The sequence below is a fragment of the Portunus trituberculatus genome, chromosome 25 (assembly GCF_017591435.1).
Source record: "Portunus trituberculatus isolate SZX2019 chromosome 25, ASM1759143v1, whole genome shotgun sequence".
Classification (NCBI taxonomy): Eukaryota; Metazoa; Arthropoda; class Malacostraca; order Decapoda; family Portunidae; genus Portunus; species Portunus trituberculatus.
In genome coordinates this window covers 11,665,765-11,693,264 of record NC_059279.1, presented here as the reverse complement: position 1 = coordinate 11,693,264, position 27,500 = coordinate 11,665,765, and the positions used below count along the sequence as shown (strand labels likewise).

Genomic DNA, 27,500 nt, shown 5'->3' with positions numbered 1-27,500 from the left:
TTTGCAGAGGTACATCCATTATTGTAATAAAAGTTTAACAAGGCTTCTGCATCACAAATAGGAAAACTCAGAAAAGACCAATTTCACTGACTGTGAACTACAAAAATTTGTTATAACAAATTGGCTTCAAATTCAGTTCAGCTATTCTTCCATGTTCAAAAACTTAACATGGAAGAGTTGAGTTAGCATACCTGTTTAGTCTACCTATCACCAAGGGTTATATAACATAATGTAAAAATACTCCTACCTAAAACCATGCACATGTGTTAGTATTACATCAAATTCTACTTTATTACTGGATTATTACATGCCAGGTATACACACTAAAAATGTATAATTTCACTTCAATAAGGTGGACAAAAAAAATTAGCCAGTGATTGATTGTATGAGGTAATTTTAATAACTAAACATAACAGTGTACAATGTCTTGGGACTATCACACTAGATATTTTGTTATATTTTGGTGTCCTGTGAGTGTTAGGAAGTCTTACACACAAGAGAGACAGTCTCCACTCAAACTTTTACAAGCTACTTATTTACAGCAGATACAGACTTAAATACAGTCAATGAAAAAGCATTCGGCATGAGGGTTGTATAATGCCTCCAGTAGCTTCTTGTGCTGGTACTCACTCCCAAGCCAAGCTGGAGTGAGCAGCTCAACACACAAACACACGCACGTACGCACGCACGCACACACACACACACACACACAGTGGCAAATTCATGACTTTTCTTCGAACAAGGGTAAATTTTACTTGAGGTTAATAAGTAAAATACATTTCATGTCATAGATCAATAAGTATCATGTCTAATATATATATATATATCTTTTCTATAATCATATTACCACAGCTAATGGTCTGTGGGCTTGATATAAGTGTCTACTGAATGTTAAAGAAGCAGCAATCATAGCCACATCTTATGCTAACTGAGCTATGATATTTCCAAGACATATTCAATATATCATTGGTGTTAAGAGCCAATAGCAAAACTACACATCCAAGAGAATTATTCTTCAAAGGTATATTCTGAAGGAAGCATTTCATGCCTGTCAGATATCTGCAAGACCAATCAGAAAGCTGAATGATAAGGAAAGATTTTTGTTTTTGTTTTTGTTTTGTTTTGTTTTGTTTTTTTGGGGGGAGCGGGTTGAATCATAAAAGCAATTGGTATAGTTGACTGAGCATTTCATTCCCTCCCACACATTGAGACACTTATGTTTGTGGCTTTGGTTAGCAGTAGCTGCCAAATTTCCAAACCATCATCAAACTGGCCTTCTTTCCTCTAGGCACCATGATAGTCTGTTTTAAGAAATCAAGTAAAAGGGTGCCGCCTGCGGTCACCTGCACTGAGGTTTGTCTGTGGGTCACTGCTGTCTGACCAAGTGGAGAACACAACTGGCTATTTTTCCTCTAAGTGTTTATGATCTTTTCTCATGTGAAGTCCCAGTGCCTGTGTGGATAATGCCAATTCCCACTTTTAAAATACGGTTCTGAAATTACCTCATACTTGTATTTTTTTTGTTTTTTTTGTTTTTTTTTTATTTGGGGAACGAAAGTGTTTTTTCTGTGGCACCTACTCTATCAGAGGGTGCATTTATTCCTGATGCTGCCATCTCCACACACACACACACACACACACACACACACACACACACACACACACACACACACACACACACATACAGCAGTATGGGTGTCTGTCTAGGACCAGAAATTTTGGGAGGAAGATGAGAGGGATTGGAAAACTTCAGGTTTCCTTACCTGTCCCTCTCCCTCTCCCTCTCCATCCTAGTGAACACTAGCTGCTAAGAACCACACAGGAGATTATCTAAGCCATTACCGAGCACAGCTGGGCGTGGCATCCCTGCACAGCAAAGGATATGCTTTTTTACATAGCTCCTGGGTGGGTCAACAGTGCAGCAGGCACGTGGTGGGATAGCAGTGTGGCGACTGTGGTGCACACAGCCACTTACAAGAGCTCCATCCACATGGTATCGCAGCTGCCGGGTTTTGCTGCTCCTGTCATCTGTGACAACGGAGGGTGTGGGGCTATGGTGGTGTGGCCTTGATAAAGAAAAAAATAGGCAACTTCATGATACTATCTGAATAAATATGATATGTGGATGGTTATGTGGGACAAATAATCAAGTGCACATTTCATGTGAGTAACTGCCTCTGCTAGGCTGGTGGGATTCCTCACACTTGTTAATACTGTGTGTGCATCACTCTAAAACAACCTCATCCCTGGAAGCATTGACATTAATGTCACAGCAGGATGGAAAGCATCTGGATGTGGCAAAAATACACTCAGCCCAGCGCATGTTCTGTCACTGACAGACATAATGATTCAAGGCGGTCGGTGATGTCGTTATCAGCTGGGTCAGGCGAGGAGGGAGGCGGCCCAAGGTGAGAGAATGATGCCCGAGGGGAGAAGTGAGGCTCCAGAATTGTCCCCGATCCTCCAGGGAGACGTAGGTCCCCACAGCCACCAGTGCCCAATGCGAGGGAGGTGGAGGGAGCAGTAGTGGGTGGAGGTGGTGGGATGGGACCAGAACGAGTGGGACCAGACAGAGGCAGCTGATGGGGCCGAGAGGGAGCAGATCTCGTTCGCTGCAGAGTGATGTGAGGCCTCAGCTGAAGAAGGAACAGTGCTATACAAGCAATGCTTCCCTAATGCTAAATCTGACCTAAGTGCTCTTTAACTTCTTTAATTTTGAATACTTCTAATAACTGCCTTAAGAACACAAGAAAATAAGGAAAGCTACAAGAAGCCACCAGGCCTATAAATGGTAGTCCCTGTATCTTCTTGTATATTCTGAATGTACTTCACTTTGTAAAATCCCAACACTGCGTTGATAGCAATTCTTTCCATATCCGAGTACTTTAGGTGAGAGAGAGAGAGAGAGAGAGAGAGAGAGAGAGAGAGAGAGAGAGAGAGAGAGAGAGAGAGAGAGAGAGAGAGAGAGAGAGAGAGAGAGAGAGAGAGAGAGAGAGAGAGAGAGAGAAAGGCAGGGGAGACTATTATTTTCTATATTGGTAATGATAACTTATGCATGTTATTATTTTAAGGCAAACCTATACACTGCTGATTTAAAGCTAAGTTCTTCTTAATCTCCTTAGCCTGTGATGTGTAAAGATAACCATGCCATGCCATAACCTTCTGCCCACTGGCAGAAGGTTATGGCATCATAAACAATAGTTTTCTTTATATATCTATGTATCACATGATGCATAAAATGGGTGGCTCTGTTTATGTTTATACTATCATCTCAAACATGGCATATCTAATGAAATCATAAGTTCCTGTTTTTTTTTTCTGCAAGATATAAATCTTCTGCAAATAGAGATATAGAAATTTCTTGAAATTTGTTATCTACTAATGTAAACAAAAATCATTTTCATAAACTTTAATACTGCAAACTTAGTTTCTATAGATCATTAATGCCTATTAAAGAATTCATTTCATAATCATGAAACTAAAAACTGGTGAGGTTGTCTACAAATAGTGGTAAATTAAAGGCTGGGATCTCAGTGGATTTCCTGAAGCACTCTTGTGGCCACCTGACACTTCATTCTCATCAAGATTTTTCACACCCACAGTTCTTGTTACCAGTATTCCTCCTATCTCTTAGCTAGTATGCATATTGTTCTTGTACCCTCAATAATACTTTCTTTTTATGCAGGAGGGAAACCATCCAAGGGCAACTAAAGATATATATATATATATATATATATATATATATATATATATATATATATATATATATATATATATATATATATATATATATATATATATATATATATATATATATATATATATATATATATATATATATATATATATATATATATATATATATATATATATATATATATATATATATATATATATATATATATATATATATATATATATATATATATATATATATATATATATATATATATATATATATATATATATATATATATAAAGCTTACTTTAAATGCTGGTCCCCTTAAAAAGTAGTAATGAATTAGCCAAAATGGACAGATGTCTTGAAATCTCCCTCTTAAAAGAAGTCAAGTCATAGGAAGACTGAAATACTGCAGCAGGCACAGAGTTCAAGAGTTTACCAGAGAAATTTATGAATGAATGATAGTACTGATTAACTCTTGCATTACAAAGCTGGACAGAATAGGGGTGAGGAAGAAGAAAGCCTTGTGCATTGAGGCCACAGGAGGAAGGGAGGCATGCTGTTAGCAAGATCAGTAGAGCAGTTAGCATGAAAAAAGCAATAAAAGACTGAAAAAGATGCAACATTTTGGCAGTGAGAAAGAGGCTGAAGACAGTCAGTCAGAGGAGGGGAGCTGATGTGACGAAAAGCTTTTGATTCCAACCTATCTGATAAAATTGTTAGTGCAACCGCTTCCCCCCCCATGCAAAACATGCAAAGAGTACTCCATACAAGAGTGGATAAGGCCCTTGTACAGAGTTAGCAGTTGGAGGGGTGAGAAAAACTGGCAGAGACATCTCAGAATGCCTAACTTCATAGAAGCTGGTTTAGCAAGAGATAAAATGTGAAGTTTCCAGTTTAGATTATGAGTAAAGAACAGACTGAGGATATTCAGTGTAGAAGAGGGAGACAGTTGGGTGTCATTGAAGAAGAGGGGATAGTTGTCTTGAAGGTTGTGTCAAGTTGAAAGATGGAGGAATTGAGTTTTTGAGGCATTGAGAACTACTAAGTCTTTTCTGCCCCAATAAGAAATCACAGAAAGATCAGAAGTCAGGTGTTCTGTGAAGTCCCTGCATAATCTGTTGACTTCCTGAAGTCATCTCTGAAAGGATGTGGAAAGATGTAGGGTGGTATCATCAGTGTAGGAGTGGATAGGGCAAGAAGTTTGGTTAAGATCATCAATGAACAATAGAAAGAGAATGGGTGACAGAACAGAACCCTGAGGAACATCACTATCAATAGATTCAGAAGAACAGTAGCCATCTACCACAGCTGCAATAGAACTGTCGGAAAGGAAACTTGAGATAGAGTTGCAGAGAGAAGGATAGAAACCACAAGAGGGCAGTTTTGAAATCAAGACTCAGTAAGGAAAGCCAGAAGATCACCAGTAGAGCAACCTTGACAGAAGCCATACTGGCAATCATATAGAAGATTGTGAAGTGACAGATATTTAAAATCTTCCTATTGAGAATAGATTCAAAAACTTTAGACAAGCAAGAGATTAAAGCTATAGGATGGTAGTTTGACGGATTAGAACAGTCACCCTTTTTAGGAACAGGCTGAATGTAGGGAAACTACCAGCAAGAAGGAAGTATAGAAGTCGATAGATATAGTTGAAAGAGTTTGGCCAAGCAGGATGCAAGCATGGTAGAACAGTTTTTGAGAATGATAGCAGGGACCATATCAGGTCCATAAGCCTTGCGAGGGTTTAGGTCACCAAGGACATGGTAAACATTATTATGAAGAACTTTGTTTGAAGGCATGAAGGGAGGAGGAGCAGAAGGAACAAGCCAAGAATCATCCAAGGTGGAATTGTTAGCAAAGGTTTGAGAGAAGAGTTCAGCTTTAGAGACAGAAGAGATGGCAGTGGTGCCATCAGGATGAAATAAAGGAGGGAAAGATGAAGAAGTACAGTTATAAGAGATTTTTTGGGTCAGATGCCAGAAGTCACAAGGAGAGTTAGAGTTTGAAAGATTTTGACATTTTCTATTTATGAAGGAGTGTTTGGCAAGTTGAAGAACAGACTTGACATGATTCAGGAGATGGAAGGCTCAAGTACCTTTTGTGGGCAACCTCTTGATCATGTATAGCACGAGAACAGGCTGTGTTAAACCAACATTTAGAAGGTTTAGGTTGAGAAAAAGAATGAGGAATGTACACCTCCTTGCCAGACACTATCACCTCTGTTATGACTGCCCCCTTGTGTTGTGAGACACAAAGGTAAATGTTCAGCAAAATCACAACGAGTTTTAATGGAAAGTTCACAGTACCCCCTGAACTAGTGCTGTTAGACTTCGCTAGGAGTAAATTATCATTTCGGTAGGTGTCTACTACCTCCTCATACTACTATTTCATCTTCTCATACTACTAATTATCACATACATCACACTCAATATGACAAATGTATTTTTGCTGTAACATCCCATTTTCTTTTTTTACTATAAATAATGACTAAGACATCATAAGACCTCAATCGTAAATATTTAGTGTTTTATATTTGACTTTTCTACAGAGAGTGCAAGAGTTGCTATCCTAAGCATTAATATGAATGTCATAAATTCAACAGAGAGAAAAAGGTCCATAACATGACATGTTAGTGACTTAATATACATCCTAGGTAAACTACTACAGTCTACATCAACACTTTCCCTTACTTCTTTCTACTTATCAACATTAACTATTTACAACTCTGTGCAGTAATCACAACAAAGACCCTACCAGTCACACTCACCTCTGAGGGTGTCTCCTGTAGTGAGGGCCGCTTGGCAAGGAACTGCTGAGGTGACAAGAGACCTCCCACCCCGAGAGAAGGGAGGCCGGGAAGGCTGTTCCGTGGACTCATTAAGCCCCCTAAACTGGCAGCAGCAGCAGCGGCAGCAGCAGCCGGTGGGAGAGGGAAGAGCTGATGGGGCTGGTGTGGAGGAAAGGCCTTGCTCCCCACTAGGAGCCCTGTAGGAAGGTGTGCATGACGCTGCCCACCCACCCGAGGCACTCTAAAGGATCCACCCAAGAACCCGTCACCGCTGTATTGCTGACTCCACCTACAGGATAAAATAAAGATGGACTTGAATAAACAGTAAACAGGTGAGTGTGTGCATATTTACCTAGTTGTACTTACCTAGTTGTATTGTACAGGGTTCAAGCGAGACTCATAGTGTCCTGTCTCCATGTCTCCATTTGTCCAATTTTTTGTTAAAGTTATGCACATTAAGTGCTGTAACAACTCAATGCATTCCACTTTTCCACCATTCTATGTGGAAAACTGTATTTTCCAATATCCTTCACACACTGCCTCATCCTAATCTTCTTTACATGTCATCTTCTAGTTTCTTCTGTCACCAGCACCAGGTCTTCCTTGTCTATCTTTTCAATGCCATTTACTATTTTATACATTGCTATTAGGCCTCCTCATTCTCTTCTATCTTCTAAGGTTGGCAGTCCCATTTCCTTAGGCCTTTCTTCATGTGTTAGGCCTTTTAGTTCTGGCACCATCTTTGTAGCAAGCTTCTGAACCCATTCTAATCTTCTTATATCTTTTCAAGAGCTCGGTGACCACACAACTGCTCCATATTCCAGCTTACGACATATCATGCTTGTGATAATTTTGTCATCATATCTTTGTCCATGAATTGAAATGCCACTCTTATATTAGTCAACATTTTATATGCTAATCCAAATATCTTACTTACGTGTTTTCAGGGTTCAGATTTTTCTGTATGATCACTCCCACTTCCTCTTTAGTCTTCATTATTTGTTCCTCTCCCATCAGATAGCTCCATACCAGTTTTCTCTTACTCTTTCCTAGTTCCATTACGTGACATTTCTTGGCATTGAACTCCAATTTTCACTTCTTACTCCATTCGTAGATTTTGTTTGTATCTTCCTGCAAAAGTAAATAGCCCTCTCGAGTTTTGATTACTCTTAGCAGCTTTGCATCATCAGCAAACAAATTAATATAACTGTTTACTGCATTGTGAATGTCGTTTACATATATATGGAACATAATGGAGGCTAACACTGACCCTTGTGGCACTCCACTTGTTACTTAATCCTAAGATGAGTATGTATCTCTGATCACAGTTCTCATCTCCCTGTTCTTCAAATAATCACTTATCCAGTCTAACAAAGTTCTTTGCAGTCCTCCTATGGTCTCTAGTTTCCAAAGTAGTCTGCCGTGAGGGACTTTATGAAAAGCCTTTTCTATGTCCAGGTATACTGTGTCCACCCATCCATCCATCTCTGCTTTCCAGTCCTTCTATTACTCTTGAGTAGAAACTTAATAAGTCTGACAACCATGACCATCCTGTCCTGAACCCAAATTGTCTGTTCAATATAACTTGTTCTTCCAGATGTTTAATCCATTTTTCTTTGATAACTATTTCACATAACTTCCCCATAACACTTGTAAGTGGCACTGGTCTGTAATGTGTGTGTGTGTGTGTGTGTGTATTTACCTAGTTGTATTGTACAAGGTTCGAGCGAGGCTCATAGTGTCCTGTCTCCATGTCTCCATTTATCTAATTTTTCCTTAAAGTTATGCACATTATGTGCTGTAACAACTTCATTATTTAATGTATTCCACCTGTCCACTGTTCTGTGTGGAAAACTGTATTTTTCAATATCCTTTACACACTGCCTCAACCTGGTCATCCTTACATGTCCTCTTGTCCTTCTATCTTCTGTCACCAGCACCAGGCCTTCCTTGTCTATCTTTTCAATGTCATTGATTATGTTGTACATTGTTATTAGGTTCTCTTCTATCTTGTAAGGTTGGTAGTCTCATTTCCTTCAGTTGTTCTTCATATGTTAGGTCCTTTAGTTCCAGCACCATCTTTGTAGCAATCTTCTGTATCCTTTCTAATCTTCCTATATTCTTTTAGAGCTCAAAGACCACACCACTGTTGCATATTCTAGCTTTGGATGTATCATGCTTGCGATGAATTTTTTTTATCATATCTTTGTCCATGTATTGAAATTTTTTTTTTTTTTTTTTCCGGTTTACATCCGGTCCCCTATTATATTTGGGCTAGGACGGTGCCTCCTGACAGAGGAGTCAGGAGGACTTTAGTTTTGGCATTTGGGAACTGTTACCCCGAGTGGACGCCCTTCCTAACCTCGGACTGTGGCCAGGATACGAACCCGTGCGCTTGAGAACCATAGGGCCCACAAAGCGCGCGCGGTCCCACTGCACCACGGTGGCCCCCTGTCCATGTATTGAAATGCCACTCTTATATTAATCAACATTTTATATAATAATCCAAATACTTTACTTATGTGTTTATTGGGGCTCAGATTTTCCTGTATAATCACTCCCAGATCTTTTTCCTCTTAAGTCTTCATTATTTATTCCTCTCTCATCAAATAGTCCCATACCAGTTTTCTTTTGCTCTTTCCTAGTTCCATTATGTGATATTTCTTGCATTACTCCAATTTCCACTTCTTACTCCACTCAGATTTTGTTTATATCTTCCTGTAACAGCAGACAGTCCTCCCTGGTTTTGATAACTCTTAACAGCTTTGCATCATCAGCAAATAAATTAATATAACTGTCTACCCCAAAGTGAATGTCATTTACATAAATCTGAAATATAATGGGGGCTAACACTGACCCTAGTGGCACTTTCGCCTGTTACTTAACCTACCCCAAGATGAGTCTGTATCTCTAATCACAGTTCTCATCTCCCTATCTTTCAAATAATTTCTTGTCCATTCTAGCAAAGTTCCTTGCAGTCCTCCTATGTTCTCTAGTTTCCAAAGCAGTACCATGAGGGACTTTATTAAAAGCCTTTCTTATATCCAGGTATATTGTGTCCACCCATCCATCTCTATTTTCCAGTCCTACAATAACTCAAGTAGAAGCTTAATAAGTTTGATACACATGAATGGCCTGTCCTGAATCCAAATTGTCTGTTCGATATGACTTGTTCCTCTTCTAGATATTTAACCCATTTTTCTTTGATAATTATTTCACACAACTTCCCCAAAACACTTGTAAGTGGCACTGGCCTGTAGTTTAGTGGTTCAATTGCCTTTCCTCCTTTAAATATTGGTATTACATAAGCTCTCTTCCATTCTACTGGAACTTTTTCCTTCATTTATTGAACTTATAATTATTTCCCAAATTGGATCCAGTAGTTGCTCTTTACATTCTTTTAACACCCAGCCTGATACACCATCTGGCCCCATTGCTTTTCTGACATCCAACTTATCCAATAATCTTCCAATATCCTTTTTGTGCACTGTGATTTACTATAATCCTTGGTAATGCAATGTCCTATTAGGTTTTGTGAAATCTTCTGCAGTGAACACCATTTTGAAGCTCTCATTGATTATTTCACACATTTCCTTCTCTGTTTGGTATGTCTTCCATCCTTTCATTATGTTTTTTATTGTTTCCTTGTTCTTCATTTTGCCATTTATAAACTTGTAGAAAAGTCTGGGTTCATCTTTGCTTTTATTCACCACATCTTTCTCAAAGTTTCTTTCTTCCTCTCTCCTTACTCAAATATAAAGTAAGCCCCCGCACTTGGTGAATTAATCAGTCTCATGAAACTACTGCCAAATGCGAATATCGCCAAGCACGAGTTCTTTATACCATATGAATTGCCCAAAAAATGCCTCAATCAGTCTTTGGTCATTGCCAAAGTCCCTCTTTTGACCCCTAAAATACTATCTTTCGAGCTGAAATAAAATATTTTGCCTTCACATACTAGATCACATGTAAAAACAGACCAATAAACAATAAATAAAGGTAATAAGACATGATATAAAGGCTGTAACTCCCATTTTTCCACTCGTTTCCCTCGCCCACTTTAGTCCTTGCTGCCACCACCATTGTCCTTACCCACACACGTACCACCTTTTGCACTGGTAGAGGCCATGTTGGTGGTAAATCGCCAGAATTTGTTTCCACGCTAGCAGAACAGAGGGTAAGACAAACAAAATGGCTGAAGGGGACTCTCACACTGCATTCTGATAGGTTTAAAGAGAGGTCTGACGTCACCGGGGACCCATGTGGTTCGCCGTGCGGCCACCAGGGGATCACCAAGTTTGAATCCAAATTGCCAAGCGTACACTCGGTGGTCTGTGGCCACCTTACTACCAAATGTGAATTTCGCCAAGATGAGATTCGCCAAGTGCGGGGACTTACTGTATTAATTTCTCACATCCCTATACTGCCATCTGTTATTGTCATTTCTCTGTTTTATGAGTTTCTTCCAAGCTTTATATTTTGCCTTCTTAGCTTCTAAGCATCTAGCATTGTACCAAGTGTGCATTTTTTTCTTAACTCTATATAAAGGTACATATTTTTTTTTACTTCTTCATTATATTTCTGTAAGAATATTTCATATTTCACTTGTATTGTCTTTCTGTACATAATGATTCTCCACTCAATATCAGCAAAAATTATCCTTAATTTTCCAAAATCTACTCTTGCATAATTTAATCTCTCTCCTTTGTAGTCCTGTGTAACTTATCCCATCCTCCTCCTGTATTTCCATCTCTAATGTCACATGATCACTTCTTCCCACTGGACTAAGGTATTGTATGATTGGAGGGGGATCTGGTGATGAAAAAGTTAAACATAATAAATTACATAAAAAATTCCATCAAATAATGCAAGTCAAAAGTCAATTCGTATAGATCAGCAGTTCTCAATCTTATTCTCATTAAGAACCCCCTGAGTTTTAGGACCATCTACCTGAATCTCCAGTAATCTGACACCGAAGAGAATGTTAATTCTGATACCAAACAGAATATTACTTTCAGAGACTACACTAACTCAATATGCAATGGTACTGTAAAGGATATTATTAGATCAGCCATCTATGTATCTCTGGAAATTTACTTGTGAATCCCTGAGGATTTACAAACCCCAGGTTGAGAACCCCTAGTATAGATGTTACAAATCTCTTAACAAAATACAATATTGTTCACTGTGTTACCATTTTCCTTCAATCTTAACACTAGTAACTTGGTAATAATTTGCTATTTGACAGACTTTCCAAGATATACCAACAGATTCAAGGGCTCAAGATTGTGAAAAAACATCATAATTTATGGTGAAAGTGTAAAGGTTCATGATATCTAGTGACAACGTTACATTTTCAGTGTTACAAGAGCCCACCATAGGTTACATTACATTAAGGGCAATAGAGCAAATCTAGCATAAGCACAGCACTTCAGTACTGAACAGTGAAGTGAATGAGTCACTGACCTGCGGTTGTGGCGAGTATCCTTGGTCTTTGGGGGCAACGGGTGCCAAACACGGATGATCTGCTGCTTCCATGATTGCAGCCGCCTGATCTGGGTAGGGGTGAAGGCCTCATGGCTGACACACTTCTCCACCAGACCCAGAAAAGCACTCACACACTCATCCTCCAGCCGGACACTCACCAGTAGTTGGGTACACACTGTAAAACAGAATAATAAATGTAAGTACTGTGGCTCTTCTCAAATTCCTATTCATCTATGTCTGAGTGGTCATTCATGAGCTAGAAGAAATCCTGCATTGTTTCAAAAGCAGATAATATATATATATATATATATATATATATATATATATATATATATATATATATATATATATATATATATATATATATATATATATATATATATATATATATATATATATATATATATATATATATATATATATATATATATATATATATATATATATATATATATATATATATATATATATATATATATATATATAAGGCTAAAATATCTCTGTAATAGACTAACTGTTGTACATCATACCTTTAATTTTTCTTTTTTTGCATTAGCTATGACAGATTAGAATTTTGTACTATATTTTGTATTGGATAGGAAATTCTTAGTGAACCAATCAGGTTTTGCCATCTAGTGAGTAGGAGCCTATAAATATTGGTAAGCCAGTTGCCCTCCCCACTTACCTGTTGGAGGAACAAGTAGCAAGACCACTGCGTCTGGTCATTTTTTTAACGTTTTACGTGTGGTTTTACAGTGCCCCTTTTGTACCTGAAGATGGGATATGTACTTTCCCGAAATGTTGTGAAGTGGATATAATGAAGATAACCGTCCTTTTGTGGGTCTTCTCTCTCCTGTACCTATATATATATATATATATATATGTCTGCTCTTCTGAACTTGCTAACTGCATGCCTTCCCCCCTCCTGCGGCCTCGCTGCACAAGACTCTCTACTTCTTCTCATCCCTATTCTGTCCATCTTCCTAATGCAAGAGTTAACCAGTATCTTCACTCCTTCATTCCCTACACTGGTAAACTCTGGAACTCTCTACCTGTGTCTGTATTTCCACCTGCCTATGACTTAAACTCTTTCAAAAGAGGAGTGTCAAGACGCCTCTTACGTTAACTGGACCCTCCTTTTAGATTTTTGTTTTCTCTTTCTACTTTCCTCTTAACAGGGCCTGGCAATAGCGGGATTTTTTTTTTTCCAACACTTTGTTTTCCTTGGCCAGTGCCCTTGTAATGTAAAAATAAAAAAAATAATATATATATATATATATATATATACACACACAGGTAACTCTCGATTTACGCAATAGATGCGCTCCTTCAGGCATTGCATATATCAAAATTTGCGTAAAACAAACATGTAATTATCATAAGAAACAACAGGTAGTAGGGGGTATGTGGGATGTGGTCCAAAAAAATTTGTACAAAATACTCTATTTATACATATACATATATATATATATATATATATATATATATATATATATATATATATATATATATATATATAGTAGCTCTGCAGGAGAGCGATCCAAGCACCATCCCCAGCGAAAATGTGTATTCCTGCACAAATGGGAGCTCAAGGCATCCTCTTCCACTAGATGTTGCTTAGATTATTCTCTCTATGACAATACAGTCTAAATTGCTATACAATGTTGTGTATTTTTCATTTCTGAGTGACGTGGAGGTTCCTGGTTTAATGCAATTCACAGGAGAAACATCCAAGCACCCTGAGCTGTGATGTCATTGCAGTCAGCCAACCTACATGCCTAGTGGTATGACATGGATTGTGTGCCAGGGCCAGTTGGCCAATAACGTGATGTGTGATGTTGTGATGTAGGCAGCACGTGGTCAATAAGCTAGTTGCCTGCCCTCCCGGAGACTCTCCTTTGAGCTACGCCACTAGTACAAACGTTTCTTGGATTATACTACGTTTTCACATTGATTTTGACGATGAAGAACTACTTAAGGATGACTTCACACAGCTGGTGCTCTTGTCAGATAACTGCACTGGCCAAAACAAGAACATTAATCTGGTGCTGCAGTACCTGTGACTGCTCCATGCAAGGCAACTTTTCTCAACTGACCATGTTTACTTGATCCTAGGCCATAGTTACATGGCCTGTGATTTTGCATTTGGCAATATTGAGTAGCATCTTAGGTGTGTGCCAAACTTATACACACCAGATGACTGTTTTCCACATTCAAACATTGGTATCAGCTGGGTACAAAGTGTGCATGACCAGACCATGTTTCTTAATATTGACGTCATGAAGGGCCACTTCACCAAACATCAGGCAACAGGGTCAACATTCAAGGAGGCACAAAAGCTACTATTCAGCCTGAATTTCAGAGAAGGTTACGTCATCAAGTAAGACTACGCACTCGACAACAATAATGTCACCGAGGTCCGACTGATGAAAGAGAGAGGAACATGGTCCCGTGAGAGGTTCAACCTAAGTACTGTCCCCCTCCCACCCCTGTATGACCCCTAAAATCTCAGTGAAGTATATATATATATACACACACACACACACACATATATATATATATATATATATATATATATATATATATATATATATATATATATATATATATATATATATATATACAGTAGAAAATCATTTCAAGTTTTCTTAATTGATGTGGTCAAGCCTTCATGATTAACACCATGAGGATTCCAGACTAACCTTTGCCCATGACCCGAGTGAATTGGGACGGGAGGTCATTCTCTGCAATTGAATTGCCACTCTCTGGCTCCAGTGAGGATGGTCTTGGGGCTTCCTCCTTTAAAAGGTCTCTCTCCTCTCCCCGCAAAGAACACATAGAGGAGGAGTTGGAAGTAGAAAGGGAGGAGGTGGCAGAGGGTGTAGCAGTAGCAGAGGAGGAAGGGAAGGATGAAGGAACACTAGCAGATGAAGAAGAGGAGACTGGGAGTGATGGGACGGTGGTAGTAGTAGTAATGGAGGTTGTAGTAGCAAGAGAAGAGGGTGTTGTGGTACAGTCCAAGGTAGTAGAGTTATGTGCTTGTTGTTGTTGTTGTTGGCTGAGATGGTGATGGGATGAAGCATCTCCTGGAGGGTTATATGGTGGGAAGGGAGTCAAGATGATGGCTTTGAGTTCATTGAGGCAGGACAGTAGGTGACCTCCACTCATAACCTCCTGAAAATACATGAGCCACATTTCAATATAACTATCATCTTATTACTAGCAACATTCCATCTTTCCTACTGATAGTGACTATATCCCCCATTACATTAATCAACATTATCACACACAATTATAAGTCATGTCACCTTCCCAACACCTGTACTCACCTTCTCAATCTGGACTAGTTGAGTATGCCGCTCTTTCAGTTTGTTGATGGAGAGGACAATCTTGTGTCTAGCTCCCTTAGTCACTCCCTGTGCCTCCAGTGTGGTCTCATCTAGTGCCAGCAGCTCCTCATAAGTCAGGTTGCACAGCAGAGGGGAATACTTATGCAGCCGCAGTGACTTGAGCCACACACCAACATCTGGTCCAAAATAAGAAAAATTTATGACATTTATCTTTTCATGCTAGGCTCTGATAAAATCCCATGACAAATGACAGAAATTTCCTTTTACATCAACATAATTCAAAATTAACATCCTCATCTGCAATAACATTTTTCTTTCTCAATTTCCATCTATTCCATCTTTGTGAAATATCCACAACCTCACCTCTCATGCCAGGGTGAGGCTGGCAGGCCTCCTCAGGGTTGGATTCACACCCAGAGGAGCGCGAGGAGGTAGCCGAGTTGTTTGGAGATTGTGGAGCTTCACTGGGAGCTCCTCCCACTAGTCCAGTTATTCCCACACTTCCACACCAACCAACATCATCCTGGGAAAAGCATCATTCAGTGATTAAATACTCTACTTGAGCTTATTCTATATCACTGTCTACACTTATACATCCTGTAAAACAATCTCTTATTCAAACTGCACTGTGTAGACCTCATTTCCTGTTAGGCTCACACAACCTCAATAAAAAATAAAAAAATTTAAATCAACTTTCACAGCTACACTCACTAGCATGCATATTATTTCAAAAGACAATACTTATCTAACTGTCAGTGTGCTATTATTCATATCATAACAATATTAACACACATAATAAGCATCCTACCAAAACAGCTAAATATTTCCAACTAGACACACACACACACACACACACACACACACACACACACACACACACACACACACACACACAATAACAACAGTGCTAGACAATCTTCTTCCAAGCTGACAACCAAAGGAATGACCAATCTCAAAAAAACAAGCTCAAGAAAACAGTACTGAAACAAAATACTAATTTCTGGATTTAAGTCAAAGGACTTCATTAAAAGACTCTGAGTAGAAACATATGTAGCAAATATCTTCTGGGGAAGCAGGGTGGCAGTAAAAGCTGAGATGTTTTTCTTCTTGAAAAACTGGAACCAGAAAGGAGGAACAAGACAGAGGTATCCTTAGATCTTCACTGAACTCACAAGTATAAGTATTAGAATATGCACACAATCTGTATACTATGAGCACTTAGTATGTCAGCCTATCACAAGTTTTCACATAAAATCACAGAATTCAGTGGGCAATAACCTATATAAATATAACAATATTTATCTATAATTTTTTTCCGTTTCCTCTAATTTCTTCCCAGGATGTCATTCTTAAACATAATCTGTACAATTTCTATAAATAACACAGCCTATTTTATTTCCTTCAGTACATTTAATTTGGCAATGCTGCACTGACTTGTGTAAAAATAATTATGTAAAACAAATAAATAAATTTAAAAAATGTAATACAAAGAAAAGAAATACTGACTGAAAAATAATGAAACAGGAACATCACTTCTCTGAAAATAGTTTATCATCTACCATTTTGCATGCGGAAACCTATGTCAACACATAATCTACACCATGGCAAAAAAAGAAAAAAATAAACAAATAAAAAAAAATACTAAAAAAAAATTTGACAATATAATGTCTTTAAAAAGCATAAGCAGACATGTTAGTTGCAGCAACAACAGTCATTGTGCTTCCCTTCCTTTGCCTCCTCAGTCTCTCCAGCCCACCACTACCACCTGCCACAATTTCTAAATTTCAAAAACTTTAAAATATCTAGAAAAAAAAGTGGAGAATATTTTCAAATCCAATTGATACTATCTTTCATTTAAGAAAAATCTAGTTACTTTTATCTGTGCTGGTGAAAGAATTATGTACATTTTATATTTTAACTGCCACAGTGACTAAAACTGTGTTATATCATCAATTTCCAGCTGACACACAAATAATCACTTGTCAAGACAAATATCCTGACTTTGTGTTTGGCAATAAGCCATAATATCTACTTCTTATACTGATGCAGGGAACACATTACTGGCAGCAAAAGGAAAGTTCAGCTAAGCTATCATACAAGGAGTCATATGGTTACCTAAAGGTCATCAAAACCTAAAGCTCTAGACATATCAGAGATGGACAAATAATCGGGTAATAAAAAATACCTTGGAAGGGGATAAACAATGATCCTGTTACATTTTCCCAGCAATTTTCAGGAACCTCCAAGATTGTGGTTACCTAAAGAGGCTCCTGTCTGCAGTCAATCACACTCAAAATTTCCCAATAGACTATTACAAAAGTAGAAACTCACTCTTACAGTCAAAGCCCCCATCACATACTAAGGCACTAGAGTCAGAAAACAGTAGGATGATTCCTGTTCCCTATTCCAAATAATAACTCTACAAGAATATACATTAGACACAAAAGACATAGAAGAAAATACAATCCTAACAGTAAAACAGAGATTAATGAATAAGAAAAAATAACTGACCCACGGAGCAAGAGCAGGTGACCAGAGGGTCTTGGTCTGAAAACAAAAGCATGTAAATTTAGGAAAGAAATCAATATAGAAGAAGGACGGAAAGGGGGAAAAGAAGGATAATGAGATTCAAAATATATAAACAAGGATAACAATTCATACAATCATACTTTCTCTTTAAAACTAAAAATATAAAACACAAATTTTCGATAAATAAATTATTTCAAGACAGAATTTCCTATAAATCGGCAACATTTCAAAGCACTGAAGAGTTACCCCATTCCTCTGCACCTAACTGCACCTAAGAAAAATAAGAAAATCTGAACCATGTCCTTATTAACACAATGATAATATGAAACTAATACATTGCATAACACTTGACTCATCTCACTATCCTGGCTAAGGAGCTGTATTACTAACTATTCACTGCTAACAATTTGCCCTCTTTAGTACATGACCATCTTAGTGTTCTACATGCATTTCCACAAGCATAAAGATGACAGTAAACAAATGCTGCCAAGAAAAATACTATAACTGGTAATACACAGAAACCAACATCTTTTTTATATATACAGCCATGGTTAGAATATAAGTAAAAATAATGCATTCACTTTTATTGTGCTTTTCCCTTAACTTCAAATTCATCAATTGTCAGGATTTGTGAGAACACTGTCAATATATCAAATGATTCAGAAAATAAAAAAGAAAAACACAAAACACACTAAACTTCTAAGCATAGCTATTCATCTCACAATTTTTTGACCTGACATTTCATATCCTTATGAAGTTATATTTAGTTACACTATTGTATAATATTATCAATATACCTCCCAATAATTGTCTGGCTGACAGCCTCACCTGCCCAGTGTCTGGTGGAAGCACCACTGGAGTGTCGCTAGTCCAACGAGACTTCAAGGGCCCAAGACTTGTCCCACTGTGACTAAAGCTGTGACTGCTGCCACTGTTGTTATTATTGCTGCTGCTTGTAGTGGTAGTGGTGGTGGTAGCTGTGGTGGTGGCAGTGGAGGGAAAGCCTGATAGAAGTAAAGACTGTTGTTACATAACCTATATAATGTTATGTGCAGCAAAAATAGAGAGAGAGAGAGAGAGAGAGAGAGAGAGAGAGAGAGAGAGAGAGAGAGAGAGAGAGAGAGAGAGAGAGAGAGAGAGAGAGAGAGAGAGAGAGAGAGAGAGAGAGAGAGAGAGAGATATGCATACCAAGTGTTGCTTAGTTGCTTATCAATCAATGCCGTATTTATTGAAAACCAGCACAAACTGTGTTATAACCACTGCAAATTAAATCTATCCCATACTAGAAAGATGTTCAGTAAGAATGAAGAAAGGAGCAATCAAGGCCTATCTATAGATGCTCCACAGACTTTGTTACTTATTCTAGTTATGCACTTTTCCTATATAGTTCCTATCTGCACTTCATTTACCAGCAGTACATGTGATGTTTGCATGTACAACTAGGCAGTGCATTGCCTAGTATGGAAAATTCTTTGGCAGCAATGTTTTCCCTTGAATGTGGTGATGATTTATGCCCTACTTGCATCTCAGTATGATCAATAATAATATTGTTATAGGTTATGGTCACACTGCAACTCTTTGTTTACTTGCATTCACCTCATTTTCATATATTTTTTTAGGACTATATTCAAAGTTCACATAGGCCCGTATCAAGAGTCACGAAGGTTTAAGGTCGAGGGTAGAAGGGAAGGTCGAAAGGAAGGCATGGGTGCCTCCGTGTCTTCCACATGACCTTCAAAGAAATATTTTATAATTTTCGTAAGCTTGAGTGACCAACGAATAGTATGAACTAAAATCAACATCAAGAAATATTTTCAATCTCGGAAAACCGATAGTTATGTTTCCATGTAAGTTACTACTTTTTTTATAATAGTGAAGGATCGCCTTAAAATCGCGAGGTGGAAGAATGCAGTGGATCCAGAAAGCTTGCCACCTAGCTGTTTTATGAAGCTTGTTTTCGTTTGTCAGGAAAGTTACACTGTTTATTTCATGGTAATAAATATTTTCTTTAGTGAGCTCATCATCCAAGCCTATTAAAGACCAAATATGTGCATGGGTTAATGGAGAATAGGAAGTGACAGGTGAACTGCCAACAGACAGAAGGCTGTCAAAGTATGCAAAGAAAAGCCAGTCACAAGGTAGATACTAGCCTGTATAAGCAGGTTTAAAACAAAACCACAAAGATGTATGTAGGGATGTAGACAGAGAATTTCACAAGCACCCCACTTCACACTAACCCAGGACTTCTTATCAAACTCTCTCTCTCTCTCTCTCTCTCTCTCTCTCTCTCTCTCTCAACAAAGACAGTGAGTGACATAAACATTGAGTGCAATAATGTTAAAGCTAAGTCAACAAATAACTTTTCACTGAGTTGGGTGTGATGTGCAAGGATTTAAGTATAGGTATACTGACAGTATTGTAGTTCTCAAGATGTATAGTCCTGTATGGATTTTTTTTTTTTGCCAATCAACAATGTTGTATGATTGTTAAACTATCAACAAAATCAAAAAGACAATTGAAAAAGCCTAATAAATTGGTCTAGGCCCTAAAGATACAATACTATTGTTTGAAAACTTGTTTTTTTGTTCATGGCTGCAAACAATATTGGCATATAGACTGTTATCATGCCACCATTGTTGAATATGTTATATCTGCTGAACAAAGGAACAAAAGAGTGCAACCAGCATGATTATTATCTTACTACATTTATTTGCAGTTTACAGTTGTTATTTTAACTAAATTATTTTTCAACTTGTCATGACCTCTGGAACCAAATAATGACAAAAACATAGTAACATAATGATAGTAATTGTGTGTATTCTGGAAGATTTAACATACTGCTTGCCAACAGGAGGATATTATGTTCAATGAGTGTGAGTGGTTCTCTCTCTGGTGGGAGGTAGCTCACATAATTGTGTGTCCTCTTTCTTAGCTATGCCCCTAACACATGGTTAAACAATTCTTTCCCAGTGAAGTGGGGTGTGCTCAGATGCTGTTGAGCATTTCCTTTATCTGTGTTCAGACAAAAACCAAGTGAAGAACCCTGTATACACATATTTATGACCTGCACTAGGCTGCACAGAAGAAAACTTAGGGAAGCTGAACCGAGTTAGTGGCAGCTGTGAAAGGGACAGCGTCTGATGTCAAAACACTATACATTTATCTATCTAGTATTTCACTCTCTTCAGGAATGTCCCCAAGGATGTGGTAACAAGCTCTGCTAACACCTCTTTCTTACATGTACTCCTTCATCCTATCATACCATTTTCCAAACAGCTTTCCTCTCCTATTAGCACACCCAACTTAACTCAGTCTTCATCCTTTCCTTATGGCTACAATATATCAATGTGTTCCATTTAGCCATTCCAACAGTTCAAAATTTACATCACTTGTACTGGTGCTCATACCATATCCATCATACACATATTCCTTTCATCCTACCATCTTGTCACTCTTCATGCCCATCTCAGATAATTAATTTCTACTCCATATTCCACATCTAGGTCTGTGATGCATATAACTGGATTAACTAAAGATTTCTTTAAATGCTACATATTCCATTACCTAATAAATCTGCAAGACATTCACTTATCCAAAAACAAGCACCAAACAACATACCTTCATGTGGGTGGGAGTGAGTCAAGGGGTGGGGATGAGTGTGAGCAGGTGGGGGCGGTGGGGGGCGGCGGTGGTGGTCAGCCAGGCGTTCTTCGAGGGTGCGCAGCCAGTGGGTGAGGGCTCGGCGCTCCTCCATAGTGACAGCTGGGTGGATAAGGGTGTAGCTAAGAAGCTGGCGGGCATTCTCCAAGGCAGTCGACTGTTGGCTGCCAGCTGAGGCCACAGCCTGTGCTAGTACCTGAAATAAAGAACGTAAGCAAAATTAACAACAAATATGTGAATAAAGTATTAGACCAAATACACTATTGATACAAAACAAGGTGACTCAATATGGATGCAAATACTGCACTAATTCAATAAAAATTATGTCTACATCAAAAACTTGGAAAAATGCATATAAAGAAGCAATAAGATGAAATGAACTTGTGTATAAAAAAAAAGGGAGCACCAAGATCATCAGTGAGATGAGGCTTGCATGATTAACTTTCATGGTTGCAAATTTCAAGGCTATAGCTCATTTAGAAATTAAACATATGAGCTAAAATTAAAATAATACCCAGATAATGTTAGCAGCTATTCTAATTAATAAAACTGCTCAAGACACCTTTTTCAAAGAACCACATTATCATATTGCACTGCTAGCAAACACAAGGATAATTTTCTACATGATCTGATATGGATAGTCAGTACTTTGTGAGGTGATGAACAGTTATCAGACCATAGTGAAGACAGATTTCATAGATGTAATCTACTAAAAAATTATGTAATACTGAAACAGTCAGCATAATAAAAATAGAGTACAGAAGTCTTAAAGGCTATGGTAAAATTAGATATGCGGACTACATGTTCTGCCAAAAAATAAGAACTATCTTCATGTGTGTAAAATGCCTCAACTACTAACTTATAGGATGTGACATCCCCTAAAATAACAAGTGAAAGGTTAATTGTGTACCATTATAATTACAGCCACAAAAGTTACTAATACACACTGAGTGTAAAGGTATTTCCATGGAGGTGAGCTCAGGCCCAAAAGTATCATGAGGCAGCAAGCAAAACAGACCTTTTTACTTGGAAACACACCTCTTCACCTGTACTTTGACATTGTTACTTTGTATTCATTAAAACCTGCACGGCAGTCATACTTACCAAACGTTACACAAATTTGTTAAGTATTGCTGTTTAACACTGTTGCCAAACCAACCATGAGACAGCCAACATACTAGATAGAAAAAGGCATGATGGAGCATTATCATCAATTTTCAAGTGTTAGACTTATTGGTGGAAAGGTAACAATACCTAAGCTGGAAGAAAAAAAAAAAAAAAAAACACCAGCTATCACACTAGCAACATGGGACAACAAAGTCTGGTGGTGATAAAAGCAGTGGTAAAGCAAATGATAGAAGAGCATGAAGCATTTCAAGATTCCCGATGAGTCATTCTCAAGAACGAACACTACAAAAAAGTTCACCAATGATCTCTCTGCTAGAGTGCAAAGTATGGAAGAATGCCTGGGACAAGACCAAGGTGCTATTGCAGCCTTAAGACTCATTTCAGTTTCTCCTTTACCCCTCAGATATTGCTCACTCTGCCCCATGCCAATGAAATCTCCAAAGATTTCTACACCAAGTGTAGACTATCATGGCACACAAGTTCATTTCCTTTTATTAATAGAGTCATCATTACTATTGTAATTAGATTATTAATATTATTCATAATTTATTCTTTTGTTTTGCATGATTTGCTTTGTTGGTTGGCATTCCCCATTTGCTTGGAGCTAGTCTTGTGGGAATTAGCTTGGTGCACACATGCATTCCATGTCTGCTCCCAATGTCCTTTATACATTTGGATATTAAACATCAAAGACCTGAGTGCTGTCTCTGACTAACAAAGTGCCACCGGGATACATTTGGTGGCAGCAGTAGGATACAAACATGTGACTGCTACCTAAGACATTTTTACATCTGGGCATTAACATCATGGACCTGAGTGCTGTTTGACAAACAAATTGCTTCAAAGATATGATCATTGATAGCAATGATACCTAATTGAAGTGCCACAGAAAGTATGGTCACTGCTAATTATACATAACTTCTTCAACACTATCGCAAAATACAAGGAGCTTATGGTCGTCACAAACAATTATGCAAGGTGAATTGATTGAGAAACAAGCACATCATTTTTTTTAATGATATCTTGACTTTTTTTTTTGCAAAGTATCAAATAGTACCAGCTGCACTATAAAACTACTAAAAGCAGCCTGACCATTTCCGAATTCAAAACAGGATGGGGTGGTGCATGTAGGCTCACACTTGGCCATCTACTGTATATTCATGCCAGACTACATGACTGCTACAGGGATAATAAAGCAACGGTGTCAACCTTGTCATATAGTACCTATACATCATAAATAATATTACTGCTGCAGTCCAAGCATGTTAAATATTAAAAGAAAAAAAAAAGAATAACACATCACCATCCAAGTCAACTTGGATAAAAACAATGGCAAAGAGGCTTGATTACACTTTGGACACTTCAGACAGCATATACACCCAAAAAATTTCTTTATTCCTCAGTAGCAAGTATTGTAAGCATAGAGCTAGGAGCAATTCAACAAAAACTTGGTAGCATCATCATGCTTTCCTGTCTCCACCAGTCTCTTCAGAGCACAGCATCATACTACAGTGCCACCAATTATGTAGTGGTGGTTGACTGAAAAGCATTTGTGGCAGTGTATTGACATTATACAAGTACAATACAAGTTTACTCCTCTGACTGACTGTCTTCAGCCTCTTTCTCACTGCCAGAATGTTGCATCTCTTTCTATCTTTTATTGCTATTTTCATGCTAACTGCTCTACTGATATTGCTAACTGCATGCTTCCCCTCCTCCTACAGCCTCACTGCACAAAGTTTTCTTCTTACTTTCATCCATTCTGCCCAGCTCTCTATTACATGAGTTAACCAGTATTCTCGATCATTCATATCTTTTGCTAATAAACTCTGGAACTCCCTGCCTCCTTCTGTATTTTCATCTTCCTATGACTTTACTTCTTTTAAGAGGGAGATTTCAAGACATTCGTCCCTATCTTTTTGGATAATTCTTAATTTCTTAAAGGGAACTGGCAATTCAGTGGGCCCTTTTTTTTATATTGTTTGTTGTCCTTGGCCAGTTTTCCCCTTGTGCATAAAAGAAAAAACAAAAAAAGAAAGAAGGGAGAGTGAAGCTGGTACATCTGCTGCTTTGTAGTAGCAGATTGGCCTCTGATCTGAGGTCACAGTTTGGAGCACCTTGGGTCAATCAAAGGTGACGACATCGTATTGGAAATGTTTGGTGAACTATCTATCAACAGCAAATTCCAATGATATTTACCACTTATGTGCAACGAAAAGTTATGCTAGAAATATTAAAATGCACCAAAATGTTCTTATGCAAAAGAAAAATTGTATATATTCTCTAAATCAATAGATTTCAGTGTTCAAAAAATTGTGCTTTGGTGAGTTTGGGAGACTTCATTTCCAATCCTAGAGTTATGGTTTGTTTGCAGCCAGCGTCCACTGTCCTGGTCATGCTTTACTCTTTCAAGTAAGTCTCAACATGGCTTTTCTTAACATTATCAAATAGAGCTCCTCCTCCTTCTGAGTAATTTGAGCCTTATACATACATGCACCACAAAATATTCGTAATGCTAAGAGGAATTTTAGTTAACTAGAATATTAGGTTTAATTTGGGGCTTATTTTTGATAAATAATGCTCCTAGAGCAAGCATGGTCATCATTTGTTTGTATGAGTGTAAAAAAAATATCAGCAATACTATCAAGATGATAATTTATCAAGCAGTATGTCTTCTCTCTTGCTAACATGTATGGGCAGTCCAAGCTTACCACTTCTATTCTCACTGTGTATCCCCATCTACCAAGTAAATTTGATATCTCAATCATGTATACTGAACCTTATATAAAATGAATGTCATACAAATGATTGCACAGCATTACAAACAAATTGCAAAACAGGAAAGACAGGAGTGGCAGAAAAAATATACATACGTGTGTACATTGAAGTAATGAGGAAATAATAAAATACCATGAATGAAAAACATGATTTTTATAAATTTCAACAAAACTGAAATACAACAACAATAATAACGACCACAACAACAATGATGATGATGATGATGATGATGATAATAATAATAATAATAATAATAATAATAATAATAATAATAATAATAATAATAAATACCTAATAATAAAAATAATAATAATAATAATAATAATAATAATAATAATAATTCAACAACATGAACAATTAGAAAGTGAAAGCTCTTTCATGCACGTGCTGAGAGAGAGAGAGAGAGAGAGAGAGAGAGAGAGAGAGAGAGAGAGAGAGAGAGAGAGAGAGAGAGAGAGAGAGGAGAGGAGAGGGAGTGGAAGTGGGGCAGCTGAGAGGAGGAAGAGGGGAGAAGGGAGAATAAAGAGGGAGAGATGGAAGAGGGGAGGAGGAAAGGAGAGGAGCCATGAGTCACAAAGTGAGTCATCGGGAAGTCCTCCTCTTCCTCTTACCGCCACTGACTCACGATAAGGGGCTAACGGGATATGGAGGAGGAGGAGGAGGAGGAGGAGGAGGAGGAGGAGGAGGAGGAGGAGGAGGAGGAGGAGGAGTAAACAATTGATGAAAAATATTAACAAATGAATAAATAAAATACAAATCAGACAAATAATGTCTAATGATATGTTAGTGAAGTAACAAATAAAGAATGCAACCGACAATTGAATAAACTGAAATGAAGAATCAATACAGATATGAATAAACATACATACCTCAGAAAATAACAAGTATGACAAAAAAATAAGTTAACAAAACTAAAACATTTTTCACTTGAAGTTCAAACAGCGATAGAATGGTAGAAAAAAATAAAACTAATTAAACCTTTAGACAGGCGATGGAATTTACAGCAATATGGAAAGAGTAACTAACAGCCGCTACACTTTAATCTCATTCCCGTGAGGATGTATAGAAGAATGAGAAGAATGAAAGCAGATACGTGCGAGAATACAAGTGGATATTAAAAAACCACAAACACTCAAATCCCACACTAATTTACACTCAAGCACAATGCAAAGTCAGTGTCGGACAAAACCAGCCACACTATAACAGCGGAGGAAGGTGTAACTAATCTACTCCAAGTGTTGTCTGATGGAGAGGAAACAAGTGGTTTTTGGTAGTACTTGAAAGTGTTAGCGTTTAGTGCAAGTGGAGGAGGAAGAGGAGGGGGCAAAGGCGAAAAGGAGGAGGAAGCAGTGGGTACTAACCTTGGGAATGAGCGACAGGTACTGCATCTTGGCCTCAGTGTTGGAGGGTCGCAGGAGTGGCAGGTGGTAGAGCAGGTCCGCGGCGCCAGAATCCTTGCTCTCCGCCAGCTGACTCACCCACGCTGCGGACCACGGCCAAAATGATACCACCACTACCAACACAAATACTAGGATTGTACCAAACACTACCATTATAAACACTAACATTGTTCTGTCCTAATTATTGTTGATATGCCGACTACCGTAGCCAACTAAACACCATCAACCACTACTACAAAAAATACTAAACCTATTCTACCCGCATTACTGTAGTAAAATCTTCCACTACCCTAATAAATATCATTGCACAATACCCTTGCACTTTTTCTCTCATAAAATCATGACAACTCTCATCACATCTGACGTCACATCAATCATCCTTCATTATCAATCCCTGTATAGGCAGAGCTGACGTCCCTCCTGCCCAATGACGTCAGGTACACCCACACGCACCACTGGTGACATCACAATATCCTGTCTTGTACAGGTAACTAGCTACTCGTCATAATTACCCGTTCGATGAGAGAAATAAAATGATCTAAGTGAGATAGAAGAGCGTTGAGGTAGAGGTAGTAGTAGTAGTAGTAGTAGTAGTAGTAGTAGTAGTAGTAGTAGTAGTAGTAGTAGTAGTAGTAGTAGTAGTAGTAGTAGTAGTAGTAGTAGTAGTAAAATGAATCAATAAATATTGATATATA

The 27,500-nt window shown here is 38.0% G+C and overlaps 1 protein-coding gene across 9 annotated transcripts in view; it reads right to left on the bottom strand.

Moving 5' to 3' along the window:
• Positions 1-377: 377 nt before the first annotated feature.
• LOC123508941 (protein Smaug homolog 1-like) overlaps positions 378-27,500 on the bottom strand; it is a 56,565-nt gene continuing 29,442 nt past the window's right edge. For 6 of the 9 annotated variants that reach the window (XM_045262976.1, XM_045262975.1, XM_045262983.1 and 3 more), the window contains 10 exons: positions 26,767-26,888; positions 21,458-21,695; positions 18,668-18,843; positions 17,822-17,857; positions 15,674-15,833; positions 15,290-15,486; positions 14,663-15,134; positions 11,940-12,135; positions 6,453-6,762; positions 378-2,636 (listed from right to left, as the gene is read on the bottom strand). In XM_045262976.1, the coding sequence (XP_045118911.1) occupies positions 2,310-2,636; positions 6,453-6,762; positions 11,940-12,135; positions 14,663-15,134; positions 15,290-15,486; positions 15,674-15,833; positions 17,822-17,857; positions 18,668-18,843; positions 21,458-21,695; positions 26,767-26,888 (2,234 nt within the window). In that variant the 3' untranslated portion in view covers positions 378-2,309. The remainder of the gene's footprint in view (positions 2,637-6,452; positions 6,763-11,939; positions 12,136-14,662; positions 15,135-15,289; positions 15,487-15,673; positions 15,834-17,821; positions 17,858-18,667; positions 18,844-21,457; positions 21,696-26,766; positions 26,889-27,500) is intronic. The other 3 variants (XM_045262978.1, XM_045262982.1, XM_045262977.1) reach the window with 2 other exon arrangements.